Source organism: Euphorbia lathyris, chromosome 4 (genome assembly GCF_963576675.1).
Source record: "Euphorbia lathyris chromosome 4, ddEupLath1.1, whole genome shotgun sequence".
In the NCBI taxonomy this organism is placed as follows: domain Eukaryota; kingdom Viridiplantae; phylum Streptophyta; class Magnoliopsida; order Malpighiales; family Euphorbiaceae; genus Euphorbia; species Euphorbia lathyris.
Window position 1 is genome coordinate 70,759,727 of NC_088913.1, and position 24,143 is coordinate 70,783,869.

Below are 24,143 nucleotides of genomic sequence, written 5' to 3' on the forward strand. Positions count from 1 at the left end.
ATTTTTCGGCCAACTCCTTTTCAGGAATGGAAACTTTGGGACGACTGGGTACGTGTTCCGGATTCCCATGTTCGTAAGCCGTATGGATCCGCTCTCCATACCAGTAGATGCGGGAGCTATCCTCAGCTACAATCTCCTCCGCCTTCCTCCTTTGCATCTCCAAAGCTTCGTTGGCCGAGTTCAGATTATCAATGGCCTTCTGAAGCTCATGGGACTTAGCCTGGAGTAACTTAAGAGCTTCCTCCCTCTCGCTGACAGCTTTCTGACAGGTATCCTCGAGGAACTTTACCTTGCCTTGGGCATCATCAAGGAGCGACTTCTGCGTCGCCAAATTGGTACCAAGGTTTTCCAGCTCTCTCGCCCTCTCAGCATCCCTACAAAGGGCACCCTCAGCAAAATTGATAATCTGCACATCAGGCGGCACATGAATGGGAGCGCAAAGGAGGGTGTATATTTGAAAGATAGAACGTGAATGAAAAACAGTATACCTCTATGGCACGCTTCTCAATACCCTCCATGGCAGTCGGAAGCGGCACCTTCTCACGGATACGAGAAGCGGATGGGAGTCGTCCAAGGACATTGCCTATAGAAGAAACAATGTCCTTACAGGAAAAGCTTACAGCCATACCAAAGGTTCTAGTCCACCATTTGCTCAAATCAGGGATTGGCTGCGAATGCGTAAGGAAAAGGGTCAGGAGGATATGATGAGGCGGAAAGTAAAAGAAAACGAGAGTAGAAAGCAAATTATAATACCTCGTGGATGGGAGCGCAGTACTTTTCCTTGGATGGGGAGGATACAGGCGTACCACCGACAAGCAAGATCGCAGAAGTGTTTTTCTTCTTAGGGCGGGAAGACTCTGCATCCGCATTGTTCTTCCGTTTCCGATTTAATGTCAGGCCCTCGGAAGCAGGGTCCGTTGGCATGGAAACAATTGCAGTACAAGCCGCCTCGGCAGAAGGAGACGCCCCCACAGATGGATTCGCCCCTGCGGAAGAGGTTGCTTCCGCCAATCGTTTCTTCCTCCTCGCCAAAGCTTTCGCCTCTCGATCTGCAGCGAGTTGGGATAAAGGGTCACCCCTGCAAAGGGTCAAAAGGATTCATCAAAAGGGAAATAAACCAATAATACCTTGTACGAAAACGCGATAAGGGATATAGACAACATGATCTCCCTCGCGATAAGCAATCGCCACTCGACCCCTTAACATATGGAACGCCTGATCATACGTCCATATGAAAGGGGGAGTGTTCTTCAAGAATTTTATAATGGCGGATCCATATGAAAGGGGGAGTGTTCTTCAAGAATTTTATAATGGCGGATTCTTCCTTGCTCGGGTAACCAAAATTCAAACTCTTTACATTAGGCCGACCCCATCGGTGAAGAAAATTTGGATTCTCTTCATTAAACTTGATGAAGAAATAAGACCTGTCCCACTCGCGGATTTTGTTCGACTTCTCGTCAAAACCGTAGTAACCGCTCTGTCGGATGAAGGTAAAATACTCCCCCGAACTTTTGAAGTGGTGAAGCTTGGAAAAGATCTTGAGCGAGAAGGGGACCTCTAGACAATCCGCCAAAAACTTATCCAGGATCAAGTCGGCCCATCCATTGGGGTGCAGTTGTCCGGGTGCGATTCCATAACCATCCAGGACAGAAGCAATCTCATCCGCCAGCGGATACGTGAAACCGCAAATAATTTGGGCGACAAAAATGGTAAAATGCCCCTTTGGGAAGTCGCCGGGACCTCTATTTTCCCCGGGAATGCTTGTTTCCAGACCTTGAAGCCAGGGGTACTGCTCCTGCAAGTCATCAATCGTCTCGCGGCAAACTAAGCTTCCTGACCTATCCTTCTTCGGTAATAAGCGGGGAGTTGGGATAGGTGGTGGAATTAATTTCCTAGGGTCGAAACCTAGGCCCTCATCAGTCGTATTCGCCAGACGGAGAAACTCGACGAGATGAGAGTCAGACCTAGGAGAGCTAGTTGAAACCTCATCAACCTCGTGAGACACCTCGCGAATGTAATTTTCATCGAAGGGTGTGAAGTCAAGTTCAGGGTTCGACATATTGGTAAAGGAAACGAACAGAGATAAAAAAGAAATGGTCGAAGGAGTTACAGAAGGAGAAACTTACATGTGCGAAAAAACGCGGAGAAGAACGAAGATAAGAGGGTTGATGCTAGAGAGGAAATGGCAGAAAACGAAAAAGCTACTGGTTAAAACCCCCAAATTTCAAATACCCAGGCGAAGATGAAGAGTTGCCTTAAAAAGACCCTAAAAGGGCTCTTACCAAACCAGGGGGGAGGCATATGATGTTTCATGATGCCAAATGGGTCAAATCCAAGACACGGGCCCAACCCACGATAACTTAAGCCCATGATTCCAGTTGAACGGGCTTTTAATAAAGGGAAGGGCTAACCGCCCGAAGTCCTAATAAAGCACCAAAACCACCCACTCAGACCACGTACATGACTACGTGGAGGACGTGGCACAGGAAGAGTAACCGCCGAGGGCGGTTACGGGTGCTTATAAAAGGAATAAGGAAGCTAGGAGAGAGGTACATTTTGACATTTTTTCCTCTATATGATTATCAATCTACTAAATTCTGGATAAAAACTGACTTGATCGTCGGAGAGTTTGCCCGGAGATCTTGTCTCCGGTTTTGTTTTGCAGGATATTATTACGAAGATCATCCAATCAAATTCGGCTAGTTATCATGGTCATTGAATTTCAATTTTTAACGGTATAGTTACTAATCTTAACACTTTTAAACATTGGTAGTCATTCAAAGCATTAAAATGACTGTTGAAGGTTTCAAAATAATCTTTTTATGAAGATTTAATGATATTATAATGAACTTTAATTGTTTAAAATTTTCATTTTGGAGGTCATTTAGGTGTTGTTTGGTTAAAAAAGAGAGTGAATTTTTAGAGAGGGGAAGTTCTAAAAAATGTGATTTTGGAAAATAAAAAATACGTTTTCATGGTAAATATCGTTCTGAACACCTTTAATTTTTAAATATTTTCATATTGAGGTCGTTAACGGTTATTTTGAGGAGTTAGTTAAAGTTGAGTGGTCACCGGTGTTAAAAAATTGTAAGTGGACATACCGTTAAGAATTGAAGTTCAGTGGCTACAATATTAAAATGGATAAAGTTCAATGGATATGAGTGTAATTTATATAATTTCTTAGGATCAAACCGAATTGTTTGTTGGAGATTCTACTAGATAACAAAAAAAAATTCAAAACCGGATTGAACCGCTAACATTTTTTAGAACCAAATCAAATTATACCATTAACTTTATTAATACAATTTTGAAGATTTTCTAATCGCGAATTGTATTGAACCGCACTTACCCATAGTTGGTACACAAATAGTCTATAATTACAGAAAAAAAACCTAATCCCCAAATAAACAAAAATGTATTTTTCCTTTTTTATCAACAATAAAAATCTTTGAATTAATTAGGAAAAGAAGCTTAATACAAGGACTAATAAAGAAGAACTAAAACTAATTAAGATTGTTCTAAAAAAAAAACTAATTAAAATTGATTTGAGTGGTTTAATGTCACGGTCGTGTCTAAATTTCTAAAATTTATATTTTGATATTAATATATATTATAATTATTAGGTGTATGAAGTTAATTTGGTGCTATGGAAAAGTTTGGAGTTAATTTGATGTTTTTATGTGTAAATTAAAAGTTAGGATAATTTTTAAAAGATTATAGAAAGATGGAGGATCAAACTGGATATTTTCTAGATTTGGATATATATCCAAAAGCATTGGCAGATCATCTTTGGTTTATTTTTTTTCTTTGCTTTTCATCATTTTCATCGTTCCTGAACCGTTTTCCCACCGTTTTTTTGATTTTTTCAAAACTCGATGATGGATACAATGTTTTAAGTTCATTTGAATTATGTTTTCGGTCATGATTGATTTTGATATAATTACGTTTGATTGATTACGAGTTGGTTTGATAAAACATTTATTTGATTACAAGTTGGTTTGATAAAAAAATTTATTTGATTATGAAATGGTTTGATGAAACGTTAAGTTTTGAGTATATTTGAGAAGGTTTTGATTAAATCCCTTTATAAAGATATATATGTAGCCATGTTAAGTACAGGATATAGAGAATGTTACCGACCGATTAGGCAAGGTTTGGAAGTTGGCTGTTTATTGTTAGAATTATGATTAGAACGTTGGTATTGCAATTGTAATATAATGATATTTGGATAAATTGGAGACTCCTAAGTATTGATTATGATCTTTCTATCGTCCGATGCCGATTGAGGTCGTTTAAGGTCGGGTGTGACATTTAATCTAGAGATCTTAAATTCGAGTTCGAATCCAGTTATGAATCCTTCTTTGCTTTGTTGATAAAAAAAAAACAATTCATTACTGGATTTGAAATATTACAAATTAACTATTCAATAAAAAAACAAATAATTATACTTTTACAAATTAACTAAATTACTAATATTGTTTACAGTAAAAATATGTAATTTAGTTAATTTCTAAAAATATAAATAAAGAAGAATATTAACAAACTCTTATTTTTTCAAATTAACTAAATTATAAATATTGTTTAATTGAAAATTTTATAGTTTCTCTTTATTTATATTTTTATAAATTAACTAAATTACTATCAAATTTTCAATTAAACAATATTTGTAATTTAGTTAATTTATAAAATCAGACCTTGTATTTTGAATAATTTGCAAAATCATTTTTTTATTGTTCCAAATCGTTCTCTTTCAAAATAAAAGTTACGACAATAATTTTTGATAGAATAATTAAATTTGGAAACTTGATACCACTGTTTCTATTTTTAAATACACCAAACCACAATATTTATTTTTATAACATTTCCTTTATTTTTATTTGATTTCAATTAAAAAGGTTGGATTTCTTTATAGATAGAAAGCTGCAGATCAACAAATATGTGTCTTTAATCCTAATCCTAATCCAAATCCATATCATTTTATATTTATGGTAATTGGTTTTAAATTTCAACTAATACTTAAAATTAAGGTGGGTTCGGTTAACCGGTTTAATAAGATATCTTTTAAATCTAACCGAATTTATTGATTTTTAAATTATTAAAACCAATCCATTTGATATGGTTAATGAAAGTTAGGTTTATGTAGTTAATGATTTTTTATCATTATCCCAATGGTTAGGAAAAAAAAAAAAGACTGTTACCTGTGATATTTATCCAAATATATATATAATTGATAACATATTGAAAAATAGATACAAGTGGATCAATGAGGAACATTCCTTCAAAAGGTATAACTGTCAATATGTGTCCCAATTAGGAAGCTAAAAACTAAAATATACGTTCTTGTTTCCCATATTACGCGGTAACTTATCGAATGAGGAAACAGACATAACAAGTACCAGAGATATGCAAGCCATTAAAACATTATCACGTGGAGACCTATTAAAATATATGTTGCCCCTCTCAACTCTTACAAATAGACATTTTAATGTCATAGGGTACATACAACTTCTTCATCACTATACTAGACTGAAAGTTACGAAATTTTAGTATTTTTACTTACTTAAGCATCAGAGCAAGGACGTCGTACTTCGGCCCCTCCTTTGACCATTTTCTAATCTCATTTCATGTGTTAAGAGTGATATCAAGCTTACAGTGGAGTTTGACGACATCAAGTGGTGCGGTAAGCGTGGATCGAAGTGCACTGTGACTCAGATGAGCAATTGTATTATGCAACCTATCATTCAACAAGCTTTCAATCTGTTGATGCAAGACAATTTGTTAGGACCTCATACTTATACCTCAATGTTAGATCAAAAAATTGAGGAATGTATGGGATCTTTGGACCATGAACAACACAGATTGATGCATGAAATCATGAAGAAACTTATACAAAATATAGATTCCACCCAAGAGTCTATGAATGTTCTATGAGCTGAACATGTCGTGTAGATGGAGGTTGTATAAACAGAGCTTCGAGAGGCAATGGAGCTAACAAACAGGTAGATAGGAATGACACCGTTGTCTATTCTATCTGACATCATATCGTCCGCACTTACCCTGTAAAGGGAGATCGGTCAAAAGAATCTCAACATGATGCCAACATGGGGTGATCAAAGGACAAGATATTCAGTCCTACACGTCAAAAGCATCATCACTCATAGACATCTCCTAGGTATCCTCACTGTCTCAATGAGTCTAGATCTCCTAAGATACGGAAAGGTCTTCGTCACAATTCTACTAAATCACTCTTTCAACATTATGAAGCCAATCATTACAAACCTTCGAGGCCAAGATATATTAATAAATGGAATACCATATCTGATCCCAAAGCCTAGGGAGGACAATACAACATCCCTAAAAGATGACGTGTACGACCTCATTCGGAGAACTTCGAAATGCAATGGTTGATGCCAAGATCGATTCGGATATAGCGGATACTATAGATGTAGATACACCTCTTTGTGCAGAAATTATAGAGAAGTCAATGCCTTACGGATTTAAGTACCCCACATTGAAGGACTATAATGGTACAACTGACCCTACTGCGCATATAAAAAAAATTCACAAGGCCTTAAAGACAACCACAGCATCAAACGCCCTCGTGTGTATACTTTTTTTTACCATATTGAAAGAGTTTGAGGCCAAAGGCGACAAGGGAAAGGACCGCCGAAGGTAGAGGGAACATACAAGCCAAAGCTTTGCTCCTTTGAATGCTCCTAAGAAAGAGATCATTTATTTGGTATAGCAGAACAGACAGCACATTCAATATCCGCCAAAGCTGAAATCATCTGGACAACATCGCAATGACATGTATTGTGAGTTCCACATGAGCGGAGGCCACAATACTGAAGATTGCAAATAATTGGTTGTGGAGCTCAATAAAATGGCCGAGCATGGCAAACTTGTCAATTTTTTTGTAACTCCTAAGAAAGCATAAGATCAACTAGACAAATGTCAATTTTCTAAAGGTCATATGGCGATATGCATTAGTTCCCCTTATGAATCATAAAATTTGGCAGAGATGATTAGAAGAATTTAGATAATATCAGTGCACAACACGAGAGATGACGAAAATCCAGAATTTCAGCTCAAAAGGACATCAAAATTTGAAACGAATATCCATCAACGTCCCTTCCACACTAAAATCTACATCTATTGGCCACAATTGTATTAATCCTCAAATAGCAGCAAACAACACATTCCTTGTAAATGTTGCAAAAACAACGTTCTTCTGCTCAAGGGAGATTCGAGCTAGCAGGCCCTGCACCAAAAGCACCAGCACCACGCCCGAAGCCAGGCCTTCCACCGCTACCCTGCATTTTCAGAAAAAGGAACATCAATGAAAGTTCAGTTTTTAAGCTCAAACACAAGTGTAACATTGATTTTCATATGCAGCGTGATCAAACACTAGAGAGTAATGCATATTTCTATGTGATCCAATCATTTTATAACATTTTAATGAATCCAAATCAGGGGTTTGCAACTCAAAAACCACATGGAGATATTGCAAACAAGTTAAAGTACACATTGGCGAAAATTACACATAAATGACACAAATTGACAAAAAGTACACATAAAATGACACAAAATCAATAACAAGAGCCAAAAATAACGACAGAATTGCTTAATCCTTCAAGCAAGTCTATATGGAAACAAAATAAAAATAAATTCTAGCAGCAACAGTACTCTCTGTTTCTAGTTTTTGGATACATATATTTTCATCAATGCATCAATATAGAACATAAACCAAAAAGAACAAACTAAATAGCATACTTAATTGACAAACATTTTTCAGGAATGAGAAAGAGGGAAAGAAAAATGTATTATTCAATTACCCCATATGTAGGCCTGTAATCAGCAGGAGCTCCACCCTTGTCGCCAAAGTCACCACCAGCTCCTCGGGGTCCTCCACGGTATCCATCTCGATCACCACCAAATCTCCTCTCTCCATCAAAGCGAGAAGGGCCACTAAATTAAAAGATCACAGCAATAAATCAAGGGTTGATCAGGGTTTATTACGGAAATGAGGTGCACCAAACTTTAAACAAAAAGTATACATGATGATTCACATTAAATCATGAAGGGAAGAACTAAAAAAAGAAACTGCAAAGTGCTACTTGTAGAAAAACAAAATCACGGGAAGAAAAAAATGGAATGGAAAATTAGGAGGTATTGTACCGTGGGCGATCGCCAGGTGGGCCTCCCATCGGCCTACCAAGAGGCTTGTTCTGTTTCTTCAATGTAGCAGGCACGATTTCAGATGGTAAATTGAGATAAGTTCGCAGGAACTCAATACCATCGTTCGTAAGGTACCAGTAGTAGTGCATCCATGCGAAGGTTTCACGAACATACTCCTTTGACTTGAAGCTCTGCATCAGCTTAATAACTTGCAAGTTCGGCACATCGATATTTGGGTGCTTTGCAAGATTGTAATCTTTCTTTGCAAAACATACTCCCTCTACAAAGAGCAAAAAGGATATATCACACTCAGGACAAAGGAAAACACATACATTACCATACTAACCTACATAATGCACACTATGAGCTAGAAATAAGCAATTACAAGCCAAAGTAAACATAAGAAACTGCAAGAATTTGTGAATGTAGACGGTAAAACATATAATACACTAAATGATTCAAATCAGATGACTGCCAAGCATATGCACTCCTCCCATTACATATAAAACAAAAAAAAAAAAAGTTGAGGTCTTTGAGTAAAACAAAATTCCTGGTTTAGTGGTTTCTAACCAAACAATATTGAGAATTTCGAAATATTTAACCTAACAAGCACACAATTGTTCATAGATAAGGAATCATTAGACGAGAAATACCTTGAAAGAGGTACTTGGAGATTTCTCGGCGGTTCTTCTCGGAGATGATCTGAAACAATAAATAAATAAAAATCAACCTAGTTCTTAATTGTGAGATTGACTACATCTGAAAACAATGTCGAAATCCATTCGGTCCCTGAATATAAATATACCAATGCTAAGACTTAAGCTCCTCTCCCCTTCAAGGAGCCACAAAGGAAGGATTAAAATCACATAAGACATTTATTCTTCTACTACTTTGTTTTCTTGAAGATTGCCAGCAACCAAATAGAATCCAAACAAATTACCATATCAAAAAATAAATGAGGGTAAAGAGAGAGAGAGAGATGCACCATTTTCGCCGGAAAAGAAGATATTCAGAAGCTGCGATGAGGAGCGGCAATGAATCGAACACTGTTAACTTGAGAAACTCCTATCGCTAGCAGCAGAAAAACCCTACTTATTTGTATACATTCGTTTCATAGGCACTCTGTACCCTAGTTGGGCTTCCATTTCTGGGCCTGTTTCATGTCCTTAAGCACGTTTAGGCCCAAAGCCCGTCATTTATTTTTCTAAAGAGCTTTCTACATAGAAGTTATAATTAGGGGGCGTTTGGTTCACATGGGGCAAGGGAAAAGGAATCAAAAAAGGGAAACTAAAGGAAATGAAAGGAATGAGCATTCATACCCCTATGTGTTTGAATATGTTTAGAAAAGGGAATACAATTCCACCCCATTCCCTTTGTGGATGTTTGGTTCAAATAGGGAATCAAAACTATTTTTTTTAACTTCATATATAATAAAAAAAATCAACTTTTTTATTATAGTTTCCATAAAACGTGAAATAACTTCATATATAATCCCAAACAATCCAAAACGTCACTCACTTGCTACCCTTATTGATAATAATATAAAGTTTATAAAAGTTAAAATTAATAATGCATAAATATTATATTTAAAAAGAAAATAATTATTTTAAAATAATTAAAAATAAATATTAAAACTGAATAATGTGATAAAAGAAAAAAATTTGGTTAAAATTATTTTTCAGGATAAAAAGGTAAAAATAAATAATTATAAGGATCAAAAGTGAAATTAATCTAGTGATAAAAAATATAAATAAAAAAATATAAGGATTAAACAAAAATAAAAAAAGTAAAATTTAGTCAAAAAAATATTTTTTGAGTAAAAAAATTAAAAATATATAACAAAAATAAAATTAATCCAAAGATAAAGAAATGTAAAAATAAAAAAATATAGATACAAAAATAAAAATAAAAAATAAAATAGGGAGTAAAGTAGAATTTTATAAGGAGTGTAGGTTAGAAAGAGAGGGGAAATGGAATAGAAAACCTTAGGGGAAAGTGGGGAATGAGTTAGAGGAGTTAGGGGTAAACCCAAAACTAAAAAAAGGCAAAGGGAGAATTAACAAAACAAACACCAACAAAGGGAATGAAGTCTCCTCTTTCCCTTATCCTTTCCTGAAACCCCCAAACCAAACGCCCCCTTAGATATTACTTTATAGTATAAAATTTGGATGGCAAAGTAGTGAATAGGTGGGATTTCTAATGCGGATTTAAATAGGTGGAAAACAAAATTTAATATAGAAAAACCATTTTCACATAGATCAAAACTATGAAGCACCGACTCTTTTCCGGGGTCGTCGTGGCCGTGTCGAATTCGTCGGACTCGGGGACTCGCCGGGACTCGACGGGGACATGAGACACGGATGGGACTCAGCAGTGACACAGTAGGGACTCGGCGGGACATGGCAGGGACTCAGGGAGACACGACGGGGACTCAGCTAATGGTGAAAATATGTAAAAGTTTAGGGTTTTTTTTAAATCTTTTAAAACCTATGGTTCAATTGCAAAATTTGACAAAAAAAAAACTTAAACTATATCTAATTTTCATCTGTGTATCGCGATTATAAACGCTTAGAGCTTCTTTCTCTTTCTTCTTCGATTTGTTTTGTGATTTAGCAAGTTTTTTTTTATATATTTTACATCTAATATATATAGAATTTGTCGTGTCTCGCCGCACCCGTATCTCATATTTTCTAAAAATGCCGTTTGCCGTGTCCGTATCCGTGTTCGTACCGAGTCGGTGCTTCATAGGATCAAGTATGTAGATTAGAGTATAGGAAATTTAATTACTTTGCACGAAGATAAAGACTCATTCTCATTGATAGAGATTACTTTATGGTTTAACTTAGATGACAAAGTGAATAGTTCAGTTGATGGAATTTCTACTGCGGATTAAATAGGTAAAAAGCCAAAATTTAATGTAAAAAACCATTTTTCCATGGATCAAATATCTTAAAGTATTAGAAATTTAATTACCTAGAGATAGAAAGGGGTAAATTTCATCAATGGTGTACAACCTTTACTCCATTTCACACTAACCTTCAGTTTGTCTCACTAATATGCACGAACTTATAGGTGACCTCCCACTTTGGTGTATATCAAGTAAAAATGACCTATTTGACCAGTTAAAAAGTTAAAAATTGACCCACCTAACATGAAATTACTTTTATACCCTTCTTCTTCTTCCCTTCCTTTTTTTAATTTCCAACTCCACCTTTCTCTCTAAAATCAACCTCACTCCTCCTAATATCTTTCCCTTTCTCTCTCTAGCTCACATCTCTCTATCTTTGGATGTTCTTTGAAAAGCTTCCTTTTGATTCTCGAAAGGTCGTGTTGAATATAGTGAAGATCATGTTTTGCAAATCAGACACTCTTCCAAGGAGGAGAGAAAAACAAACCTCCTCAGTTCAGATCTCCAAAACAAACAAGTTGAAAAGTCATAGTACGAACTGAGCTTATTAATTAAACGACGAAAAGCATGGAAATCAAGAAATTAAAATGAGAGTTGGTAGAAGGAGTATACCTGCGTTAGTAGCTCACATCTGAAGAAGATGAAGTGATAGTTGAATAAAATTCTATAAAGTTTGCAAGCTCTTAATATACCAAGGACTATTTTCATGTTTCATCAAGTTTAGAATATTCACGAAAGCTCCTCTCCACAATAAGAATTATTAGTTCCAAGTTAAAATTGTAATTAGATTTCATTCAATCAGCTTTTAAAATCACAACAACAATGACCCAAATCCTCATTAGAATATAAATTGAAGAAGAAAATCGTAAATCACCAGATGAAAATTGAAGAAAATCACAAGAAACCAATTGAAATTTGAAGAAGACAATTGCAAGGGAAGATACACAGTATTGAAGAACAAAATCATAAAGGAATAGACAGAATATTGATGAAGAAAACCAACAAAAATTTGAAGACAAAAAATCGCAATTGAATAAGAAAATTGGTTTAAATTTAAAGAAGAAAATTCCATGGAGTGCAAATTGCAAAGGATTTGAAAGTAGTTAGAGAGAGAAAGAAATAGAGGGAAGAAAAGAAGTTGAAGACATTGAGGTATGAGGGGTAAAAAGAGAAATAGATAAAATTAATTTTTTTATAATTTGTGGGTCTCAATTTTATTAATGAATATGATGAAAAATGCTGATGTGGCACGTTGACTTAAAGTTGACCGGTCAAACATGTCATTTTTACCTGCTGTACACCAAAGTGGGAGGTCACCTATAAGTTCGTACATATTAGTGAGACAAATTGAAGGTTGTACACCAAAGTGTGAAATGGGACAAAGGTTGTACACCATTGATGAAATTTACCCAGATAGAAAGCTACAAAGGTTGGGCTTCTCCACATTACTAGATCTGTCCACGGATCTGGATATCTGTCTGGTCTGCCTATATATTTATTGGTCTGAGTTTGGACAATGAAAATTGATAATTGACCAGCCCGGCCTAGGTCTGCTATAGCCCATCTATTTTTTTAGCAGACTTGGGATTAATGAAAATAGCACGGGCCGATCCAGCCCTGTCCGCCTTATTAATATTAATTAAAAAATCATATATTTATAATTAAATATTTATTTTTAAGTAAAAATTTTATTTTTTATAATTAAAATTTATGTATATTTTTTTAGGTGGACTTGTATGGACTGGATTTGTGATTTGATTTTTAAGCATGAATCCAGTCCAGCCCAATCCCGTCTAAATTAATAGTGGACTGGGCTGTGCTAAATTTGGAATGAGTATTTCCATATAAAAGTCTACTAGGCCCGATCTATTGACAGATCTACACACCACACACGCATAGACACGATCTAGAAATAACATTTGGGCTTAAAGCACTTTTTGGCCCTTGACCTATCCAAAATTTGTGCATTTGGCCTCTGATCTATTATTTGGTCACATTTGGCCCCTGACCTATCAAATTAGGTAAAATTCAACCCATATTGAATGGAAAATTAACTTTCTTGGAAAATTAAGAGCAGTCACCAACACAAAAACCACACATGACACATAAATAAAATTAATTTTCAACTAGAGATGACAAAAGTAACTATTTTACACAGTAAAAAAACCCTAAAAACTTTTTCTAGTGTACCGATAGAGTGAAAATTAAGTTTATTTATGTGTCATGTGTCATTTTTGTATTGGTTACTGCTGTTAATTTTCCAACACAGTTAATTTTTCATTCAATATGAGTTGGATTTTATCTAATTTGATAGGTTATGGCCAAATATGACCAAATAATATGTCAGATGTCAAATACATAAATTTTGGATAGGTCAAGGGTCAAAAAGTGCTTTAAGCCATAACATTTGTGCTATCCAATCTTGAAACGAACGAACGTGAATGAATTTGGACAGAGGGGGCACATTAAGGGATAGGATTAGGGAAAATTCAATTGTTGCGTGCATAAACCATATTTCCAAAATAGATTATATTTCCTCCTTAAAATATAGGTTAAATCCAATTCTAATTTGACTATATATATTTATTATCTGAGTATTATATTTTAAATATTAAAACGTAATTTCTAATTAGACAAATTTACTCTTTTATTTATCAATTGGATTTGGGTTGAATTTGATTCCAATCCTATTGTAATCTCTTGTTCATCTGGATCCACTTAACTGATTCTCATATAATTATATACATATAAGTATTGTATGTATTTTAAGCTATCCTAAGAAACCTAATTCCAATTAGTCTATTTTAAAGTATGTGATCGTATATGTCTATCTAATATTGTTAGTTTGACTGAAGTCGAGTTCCATCTGACAAGCAATCGATGCACTCTAGCAAGCTATTATGACTACCTAACTTAGATAGTTATCTTTTGTATCTAAATTGATAACCTAGTCGTAATCTCAAGTGATCCTTTGTTATGCGATATCAAGTCCGACATGAGGCACAGTCATGTCACCCTCATCTGATGCTCGAGCATTTCTTGAACTCCTATGGAACTGATAAATTCGAACAAGCAATATCTAATTGCTTCATTTGGGTGTGACCACACATTTCTCAGCTTCACTAATCAAGTGGTCGGTGATATATGCTCTCTCGTAGGAAAGTGGTTATCCCCGCACTTCACTCACGGTCCCTCAACATGATTTACAACATACCTAGCTAACTCATACTTGACACCAATTTACTGGCTCATTAGATGATAACAAAAGCATGTTGTGTCTTATTTAAATCCCATAGTGACTTTGGATATAAGGACTCATCTTTAAGCATTACATGAGAACAACATATGTCATTGTTACTAGATCATCGAGAGCTTATTCCCTTGGTATGACATTGAATGTATATAACCAGTGAAACATCATCACAACCAAGGCACATGCTAGTCTTTAGTTCGTTATTATTCCCACAATAACAACAAACTAAAGATTTCTAGATTAATATCTTATTGTCACGCGGTTTTACTTGTCTGTATCCTAAACCCGTTAAACATGAGCAAATTACTAATCAATGATACTCTATTAAGTTAGTTCACACAAGTGAATTACATAACATATTATTCTCTTACAATTAAGGGTATTGTCTATATACAATGTCTCGGGACTATGACATACTCCAACAATCTTACACTTTCACTAGTTTCGACTAAGTAAGATCCTATTCTTGTTGACCAAACATGACCATCATGTTAATGTCGATCCAATAAGTTCACTATTGAATCCTTGACATTATTATCTGACTTAACTTTGTTGGTCTTTACATTTCAATCGACTCCATTCGATTGAGACGTAATCCCTTGAATACGTGTTCAGATTTTATTATGACCGATGCATCTAATTTTGTGCAGTTGCTCCGTATCCATCACTTGAAGATGTCTACTGTGACTAAGATGAAACTCCTAACGCATTAACTCGCTCCAAGATCCAAAACTATCTTGTTGCATCCAATATAACAATATACTTAGCTTTCTTCTTCTTGGTTCATAAACTCAGCTTTCTTTTGATTTTCTTCCTTCGAAAAAAGCCCCAAAATAAACTTTTTTGTATGGGTAAAACGTAATTTGTCATATTTGCATTTGATTTATCGAAGGGAAATGGACCTGCAGGCGAAAAAGATGATAAAACATAAAAAGTTAAAATTTTAATTAACGTTTATGAGCGAAAATGGACTTGCAGCCAATTTTACTGCTAAAATGTAACTTTATCAATTTTAATTGACGTCTACGAAGGGAAATCTGATTTCATTCAAAAATCACAGGAAAATGAAACTTTCAATACCAGTCTTAGAAGGGGAAAGTGCTTTCATTGAAAAATCCCAAGAAAACACTCAGAGATGGAAAAGCTAATATAGTAATAACTTCCCAACTCCTAGCCACTTAGACAAACTAGAGGAAGTGTGAAAGTAGAGTAAGGGAGAGAAAGTGATTTGAATATGTTATAAGAGCATCCCTCATGCATAAGAATTTGTTGTTACTTTCACCTGTGTAGTTGTAATCTACCATTCAACCAATTATTACTTTTTATAGTTTGTTACTAAAAAGAGTTACCAACTCTTTCTTTCAGCCAATAAAATTAAAAAAGCCACTATTACAGAGTTTGTCCATCACGGGAGGCGTCAAATGCGCTGCATCTGGCGCATGTCTGACACACGCCAGGTGAGGCGCGTCAGACGCCTCCCAAAGCAGGACTACGTACAACTTTTTACTTTTGGGATTTTTACCGTTTTAATCCTTTTATTACATTAAACTATGTTTTGTACCCAATAGTACATTGAAATAATAGTCTGTTCTAATGCTATATTACTTTTAAGTCTTACTTTTCCCACGTGTCACTTGAAAAGTTATAAAGTTTGTAACTTGGACGTAGGGATACTGTAAGACAAGATGTCAAAAAATTTAGCAAAGTGAGGCTAAGAGCAAGTCTAATAGATGTTATATGTATGTTACTTCAAGGATTTGGAAACACCCAACCACTACACCATATGTTACTTTGTTGTTACAAAATTAAGCAAGTTACCAACTGTGGTAACAAAGAAAAAATAAAATGAAAATTTATAATAATGTAGGAAGTGAAGGCCACGCAAAGCAATTTGTGCACCTCAAATGGCGCATGCAGTACACGCACCTCATGAAAGGTGTGAATTGCCCTTTGTGGCCTTGAAAGTGGCAGACAAATTGTCTGCCACCCTCTCTCACTTTCTATTTTAATTGTATCTGGGAAACTATTTCAAATTTTCTATTTTTAATTCTTTAAAAAAAAATTGGGTAAATAATTTATTAGTCCTCTAGTTTTTACCTAACACACTGTTTAGTCCTTCTATTTTGAAAACAGATTTTAAGGTCCTTAACTTTTACCAATATTAACCCTTTAGTCCTTTTGTCTAGTTTTTTTTATACTTGTAACCGTTATATTTTAGCATAAATAGACATATATAAAATAACAGAATAACATGGTGAACTTGTATTGTAATGTGGTTATCCTAAAAGCTAAGATATGTTCGATTAAAAATATAAAAATAAATAGATAAAAGAACCATAGGATTAATATTGGTGAAAGATATGGACCTTAAAATGTATTTTTCAAAATAAGGGAACTAAACAATATGTTAGGTAAAAACTAGAGGACTAATAAATTATTTACCTTTAAAAATATGATATTTTTGATCCCATATTGTTCATTCATTACATAGAGCCGAAAAGTTTCTTTGAAGAGGGATATTCATACACAAAAATAGTAAATTTTTATTAAATAAATCTAGACTAGCTCAAAAAGTTGTAATTCTATGTTGGTTCATTTCCTCCACCAGCGGAAACAGATTGGTAAAAATACAATAAAGGCTAGGTCTATGGGAAGACACCCGAAAAAGAGTCATGCCATATAAGACGAGGAGGCGCAAAGCAACTAAAAGCATCCACAATGGTTGGTGACAACTATTGTGACTTAAGTGCACTTAGTAATAATGTGAAGTAACATTCCACTAGAGAGATAGCAACTTTTTAAAATATTATGGGAAAAAAAAATATTAATAAATAAAAAGTACCTAAACTGTAATAAGCCAATGATGAAATAGCATTTTTTTCATAAAAAAATGCAGGTTTGTTGATGGCCACGCCTTGCCATCATGCGCCAGATCTGGTGTGTGAAGTTCACGCGCCAGATCTAGCCCTCTTGTGTAATGGCATGGCCTTCAAACACTTTTATTTTGGATTTTAGGGATTAAAATACTGTTTGTTACAGTCAGAGGTAACAAACTTAAATTAGGAACATTAAAGTAATAACCTCTTTAGTGGATGGTTGTTACTTCATCCACTCAGTAACAACCAAGTGACCATCACTAGAGATGGTCTAAAAGGTTATGACAATGTTTTTTATACAACTAGAAAGGGGTGCCACCAAAGCATAAGAAACATCTTTAAAAAACATACCACTATATTCACTTGTTACTTCAAATTTTGTTAAGACCCACTTGTCATAAACTATTATATATTCATTCAATTAATATTAATGGTGCCTTCTATGGTTACTTTGTTTTTGACAAAGAATCATTACTTGGTACGTTTTCACCATTGGATGATGGAGTATAAAATTATTCCAATGGTGAAAACATACAAAGTAAGACTTACTTTGTAAAAAACAAAGTAAGCATAGTCTTTACCAATATTAATATATCATTAATGATATTTTACCCAACAAAATAATTAATTTAATAAAAAATTATTTATCCAATAAAATAATTAATTAAAAAGCGTATATTATTTTAACAAAATTGAATAAATAAATAACTATTATTTTTTTAAAAAGAAATTATTATTATTAAATAAATAAAAATTTGAGTGGTTAAAGGCTTTAAGTCGCTAAAATTAGATCTCAAGTTCGTGTTTCTGCGTAGGCAGAAAACTTTAATTGGAAGAAGATCCACTTAAAGAGTACCTGATGAGATCCGAACCGAGAAATTAGATAAACTATTAAATTTTTTATTAATTAATTTTTTATTTATTAATTGAATAAAAAATATAAAAAAATAATTAGAAAATAATCTCGGTGGAATGTACAAAGTTTTTTAATTAAAAAAGAAATATTTTTTTACCACAAATCTGTTGATCAACAATGTGATGCAATGGAATTTAAATTAAAAATAGAATTATTTTGGGTAATTAATTTATTAGTCCCTATATTTTGACAAAACACACTGTTTAGTCCCTGTATTTTAAAAAACACATGGTAAGGTCCCTAACCTTTTTCTCAGTGAACTGTTTAGTCCTTCCGTCTGTATGTTAGATTTTTTACCGTTTATGACTTCGGAAATGACTAAATTACTCTTTACTATTTACCTTCGAACTTTAGAAGAGGAAATCCAATTTAGAAGAAGAAGCTAATTGTATGGAGAACAATAAAAAGAATAACTCCAATACTTACGAATTTGAACGATTAAGAAGAAAATTAAGAAAAAGAACACTCAAAATTGATTTCTGATGCATTAAAGTTTAAAGGAAAGAAAAATAAAGGAGTAATTAATGTAAGGTCTGCTATGATGAATGTAGAGTCTACCCAACCCCAATAGTCTACCCATTTAATGTATAGTCTGCTGATACATAACTTAGGCTGCTTAGTCTACCCATTTAATGTATAGGCTACTTGTAGGGTAAAGCTGTCTACTAGGTTGTATATATATGTGTGTGCATGGAATGAGAAAGTGTAGAAATACCATTACAGAAATTACATGGTATCAGAGCCTAAGGTCTAAGGTTCTGAGAGGTTCTTTTCTATATCTGGGTGGTATTTCCCAGAGGTGTGTTTCTGTCAAGATTTTAGTATTTTCTGGGTGCTATTTCTGAGATCTATTTCTGTCAAAACGTGGTTCTCTTGAATACTCAGTTTCTGACTTCATTTTATCTCACCACCATTTCGATTCAACTCCTCCACCTCCGACCGGCGTTCTCTCAAAATCCGGTGACCATCTGAGCAGCACGTGAGCTTCACGCGCCACTGTCACTTCGCACCTCCGTTCTCACGCGCCGACGCGTGGAGGCGCGTGCAGCCCCCTCTTCATCTCCGCCTTATCTCTCCGGCGTCGGAATCTAATTTTCGATCGCCCTGTATCATCATCCGCCTTATCTCTCCTCTTTCTGGTTCTGCCTTTCTCGGACAGTTGCGTACAGTTCTCTGCTTGTGTGGTTTATTGTTTTTTTTTCTGCTTTAAATTGTATTATTATTAAATTTAAAAAAAAAGAAAGAAAATAGAAAAAAAAGGAAAGAAAAAAAAGGAGAAACAGAAAGAAATAGAAGAAAAAAAAATCTCATTTCGTTCTAAATTAATTTAATGGGAGAAGGGGCTGAAAAGAAAATTGTCACTGAATTTACATTAGGCTCCTCCAGAATTACGGATCGAAAATTACTCGGGAGTCAGAATTATACTCAGTGGCAACGAACTATTCGTCGATTTGTCAACAGTGCTGACTTAGAAGATCATTTGACAGGTAATCCGCCACCTAAAACAAATGTTGATGCTCGTAAGAAGTGGTTAATGGGAAGATTATAAATTGTTTAATCAAATTCAAAACACTCTCGATCCCACTGTTGATGATGTCGTGACTCACTGTGAGACCATCAGGGAATTATGGGAATATCTCGAGTTTCTGTATGCTAACAAAAAGGATATGTCTCATCTTCATATGTTGTTGTTAAAGATTTATCGTGCAGAACAAAAGAACCGATCTCTTCTGCAATATTACACTGAAGTGAAACAGGCATACGAGGAAGAGAACAGTCTGTTTCTAATTGTGTCTGATGTGAAACAAATGCAAGCACAGAAGGAGCGCGTTGTTGTTCAGTGTTTTTTGGCCGGTTTAGGTCTTGAGTATGATGTAGCACGTACACAGCTGTTGACTAGTGGGACACTCCCGTCTCTCGCGGAAGTCTATTCTCGTTTACTTAACGTCTGTAAGGATGGCGTAATGGCTTCTGGTACATTGTCTTCTGACACAGTAGCATTGGTAAGCAATGCTAGCCAAGGTCGTCGAGGTGGAGACAATACTCTTTCTAGTGGCCACCGTAGCTCCCCTCGTACTTGTTATCAATGTGGGGGAGAAGGGCATGTTAAGAAACATTGTTGGAAACTACATGGTAAACCACCCCAACACTCGGCACAACACCCTCTCCGAAGATCTGCAAATATGGCAACTCAAGGTGGCATCCTTCCAACCCCGTCCTCCGTCACCATTTCTGCCGATGAGTATGCTCGGTTTCAGCAACTTTCTGCAACTTATGATGCAGAACAACCATCCACCTCAACCTCCGCTTTGGCTGATACAGGTAATCATGTGGCATGTCTCTCCACCTCCTCTCGTAGTTGGGTGATTGACTCTGGTGCTACAGACCATATGACCGGCAACACAGGTATTCTTTCTTCTTTCCAACATCTGGCCAATTTTCCATCTGTTATGTTAGTCAATGGCTCAACGACTTCTGTAATTGGAGAAGGGACAGCTCACCCAACATCTAATATTCCTTTATCCTCTGTGTTATGTTTACCTAATTTTCCTCTTAACTTATTATCTGTCAGCCAACTTACTAAGACTCTTAACTGCTCTGTTGTTTTTTATCCTACCCATTGTCTTTTTCAGGATCTTGGGACGAAGAAAATTATTGGTAGAGGGAACCTGGTAAATAGATTGTACGTACTTGATTCAACTTATCGACAAGTGTCCACATCCATTATCTGCACAAGCGCGTCTCTTTTGCGACTTCACTGTCAATTTGGCCATCCGTCTTTTCCAGTTTTACTAAAGTTATGTCCTAGCCTTCCGCGTGATTCTACTCTGGAATGTGAAGCTTGTCAATTTGCTAAGCATCACAGAGTTTCGTATCCACCGCGAATCAATAAACGTGTCGAGTCCTCCTTTTATTTGGTGCACACTGATGTGTGGGGTCCGTGTCCTGTTGTGTCCAAACTTGGTTTTCGTTATTTTGTAACATTTGTTGATGATTATTCTCGTGTTACTTGGCTTTATCCTATGAAAAATCGTTCAGAATTGTTTACTATCTTTTGTGCCTTTCATGCTGAGATTCGCACACAATTCAACAAATCTATTTGTATTTTGCGAAGTGACAATGCTAAAGAATATGTATCTTGCACTTTCTAATCGTATCTTTCCCAACATGGTAATATTCATCGGACTTCTTGCATCGTTACCCCTCAGCAAAACGGTGTTGTCGAACGTAAGAATCGTCACTTATTAGAAGTCGCTCGAGCACTGTTGTTTCATATGCAGGTTCCTAAAACTTTTTGGGTAGATGCGGTCTCCACTGCCTGTTTTCTCATCAACCGTATGCCCTCTTCAGTCCTTAATGGTCAGATTCCATACTCCCTTCTTTTTCCCTCGTCTCCTTTATTTCCTCTTGCACCACGTTTTTTGGATGTACTTGTTTTGTTCAAGACATGCGACCACAAGTCTCCAAACTTGATCCCAAATCCATCAAGTGTATCTTTGTGGGTTATTCTCGGACTAAAAAAGGGTATCGTTGCTACTCTCCTTCTTTGGGTCGTTATTTAGTGTCCGCTGATGTTACCTTTTTTTGAAAACACTCCTTTTAATGGTCTCGGATCAACTCTTTCTGTTGACCCGGCAAGTCCATCTGACGATAATTATCGGCGTGTACGTCCTTCAAGTGATGCAGGTGGTTTCTGTTCCTTCTCGACCAGTTGTCCGTCACGTTTATTCTCGGCGTGTACGTCCTTCAAGTGATGCACCTTCTAGTGCTCCAGTTGCCAGTGTTCCCCCTCCAGTTTCGTCTCCAGATCCTTCCCCATCTTCAGATCCTAGCATTGACCTTCCTATCGCCCTCCGAAAAGGTACCCGCCAATGCATTTATCCGATCTCTTCATTTGTATGTTATGATGCATTATCACCTTCCTCGAAGTCTTTTGTAGCTTCTTTAGATTCAGTTGTTGTTCCTTCCTCCCTCTCTGAAGCAATGAATCATCCTGGTTGGCTCCAAGCCATGAAAGAGGAAATGCATGCCCTTGAACAAAATCATACTTGGGATCTAGTGTCTCTTCCATCTCAGAAGCGTGCTATTGGTTGTAAATGGGTGTTCAATGTCAAGTTCAACCCAGATGGTTCTGTTGCCCGGTTGAAAGCTCGTTTGGTTGCAAAAGGTTATGCTCAGACTTCTGGCATTGACTATTTAGAGACATTTTCCCCTGTTGCCAAACTCTCCTCCGTTCGATTGTTCGTTTCTTTGGCTGCTACTTACAACTGGCCGCTTTATCACTTGATGTCAAGAATGCTTTTTTGAATGGTGATCTACGCGAGGAAGTTTACATGGAGCAACCTCCTGGTTTTGTTGCTCAGGGGGAGTCTGGGAAAGTTTGCAGGTTACGCAAGTCCTTGTATGGATTGAAGCAATCTCCTCGTGCCTGGTTTGGACGATTCAGTGCTGCTGTCATTGAATTTGGTCTTCGTCGAAGTGCATATGATCATTCTGTGTTCTACTCATCATCTGGTTCTGGGTGCATTTTACTAGTAGTATATGTTGATGACATTGTAATTACTGGAAATAATGAAACTGGCATTATGAAATTGAAAGAATTCCTCGGTACTTGTTTTCAGACAAAGGACCTAGGACAATTGAAATATTTTCTGGGGATTGAAGTTTGCCGAAGCCGTAAAGGGATTTACCTCACTCAGAGAAAATATTATCTAGATGTGTTAAGTGACGCTGGTTTGATTGAGGCGAAGACTTGTGATGCACCTATGATACCAAATGGGAAGCTGAAGACTGACGATGGAGATTTACTACCAGATCCTGAAAGATATAGACGAATCGTTGAAAAATTGAACTATCTTACAATCACTCGTCCTGATATTTCCTTTGCTGTAAGTGTTCTAAGCCAGTTCATGTCATCTCCAAGAACTTCACATTGGGATGCTGTTAGTCATATTCTGAAATACCTAAAGGGGACTCCGGGGCGTGGTATACTATATCAAAATCATGGTCATCACACTGTTGAAGGATTTACAGATGCGGATTACGCAGGAGATCTTACAGATAGGCGTTCTGCTACGGGTTATTGTGTATTTGTCGGAGGCAACCTAGTATCTTGGAAAAGTAAAAAGCAGAGTGTTGTATCTAGATCCAGTGCAGAATCTGAGTACAGGGCTATGACACAAACTACATGTGAACTTGTATGGCTACGCAACCTTCTTGGTGAGATTGGATTTGCGCAGATGAAACCCATGAAGTTATGGTGTGATAATGAAGCAGCTATCTACATCGCTAATAATCCTGTATTCAATGAAAGGACAAAACACATAGAAGTTGACTGCCACTTTACTCGAGAAAAGCTAGAAGATGGCACAATCACAACATCACATGTCAGAACAGGGGGACAATTGGCAGATGTGTTTACCAAGGCATTACCGAGTAATCGGGTTAACTATATATGTAACAAGCTGGGCATGATTAATATCTATGCTCCAGCTTGAGGGGGAGTGTAATTAATGTAAGGTCTGCTATGATGAATGTAGAGTCTACCCAACCCCAATAGTCTACCCATTTAATGTATAGTCTGCTGATACATAACTTAGGCTGCTTAGTCTACCCATTTAATGTATAGGCTGCTTGTAGGGTAAAGCTGTCTACTAGATTGTATATATATGTGTTTGCATGGAATGAGAAAGTGTAGAAATACCATTACAGAAATTACAAAAAAGAAGAACGCAAATCCAAATTGACTAACAAAATCTTCATGAGAGTCTAACGGCAAAGACTAAACAGTTCACCGAGAAAAATGTTAGGGACTAAACAGTTTATTAAGAAAAAAGTTAGGGACTTTATCATGTGTTTTTGAAAATACAGGGACTAAACAGTGTGTTTTATCAAAATATAGGGACTAATAAATTAATTACCCAAAGTATTATGTGGTTCAAATCACCACAATTTTGAATTTAAATTCTTCTTATCTACACACAGTAGTAAGGCATCTTTTCCTATCAAGAG

The 24,143-nt window shown here is 35.9% G+C and overlaps 1 protein-coding gene across 1 annotated transcript; it reads right to left on the reverse strand.

Moving 5' to 3' along the window:
- Window positions 1-6,996: 6,996 nt before the first annotated feature.
- Window positions 6,997-9,307, reverse strand: LOC136227861 (small ribosomal subunit protein eS10z-like). Its single transcript, XM_066016629.1, has 5 exons — window positions 9,164-9,307; window positions 8,832-8,880; window positions 8,179-8,458; window positions 7,836-7,968; window positions 6,997-7,313 (listed from the first exon to the last, which is right to left on the reverse strand). Exons 1-5 carry the CDS (start codon window positions 9,164-9,166, stop codon window positions 7,236-7,238), a joined length of 543 nt encoding a protein of 180 aa, XP_065872701.1. The 5' UTR covers window positions 9,167-9,307; the 3' UTR covers window positions 6,997-7,235.
- Window positions 9,308-24,143: the final 14,836 nt, after the last annotated feature.

Excerpts from the sequence above, each read along its gene's own strand:
- LOC136227861 (XM_066016629.1), bottom strand. Across the intron at positions 8,459-8,831 it reads CTCCAAGTACCTCTTTCAAG|AGGGAGTATGTTTTGCAAAG; the intron begins GTATTTCTCGTC and ends TGCTCTTTGTAG. Across the intron at positions 7,314-7,835 it reads ATTACAGGCCTACATATGGG|GGTAGCGGTGGAAGGCCTGG; the intron begins GTAATTGAATAA and ends CTGAAAATGCAG.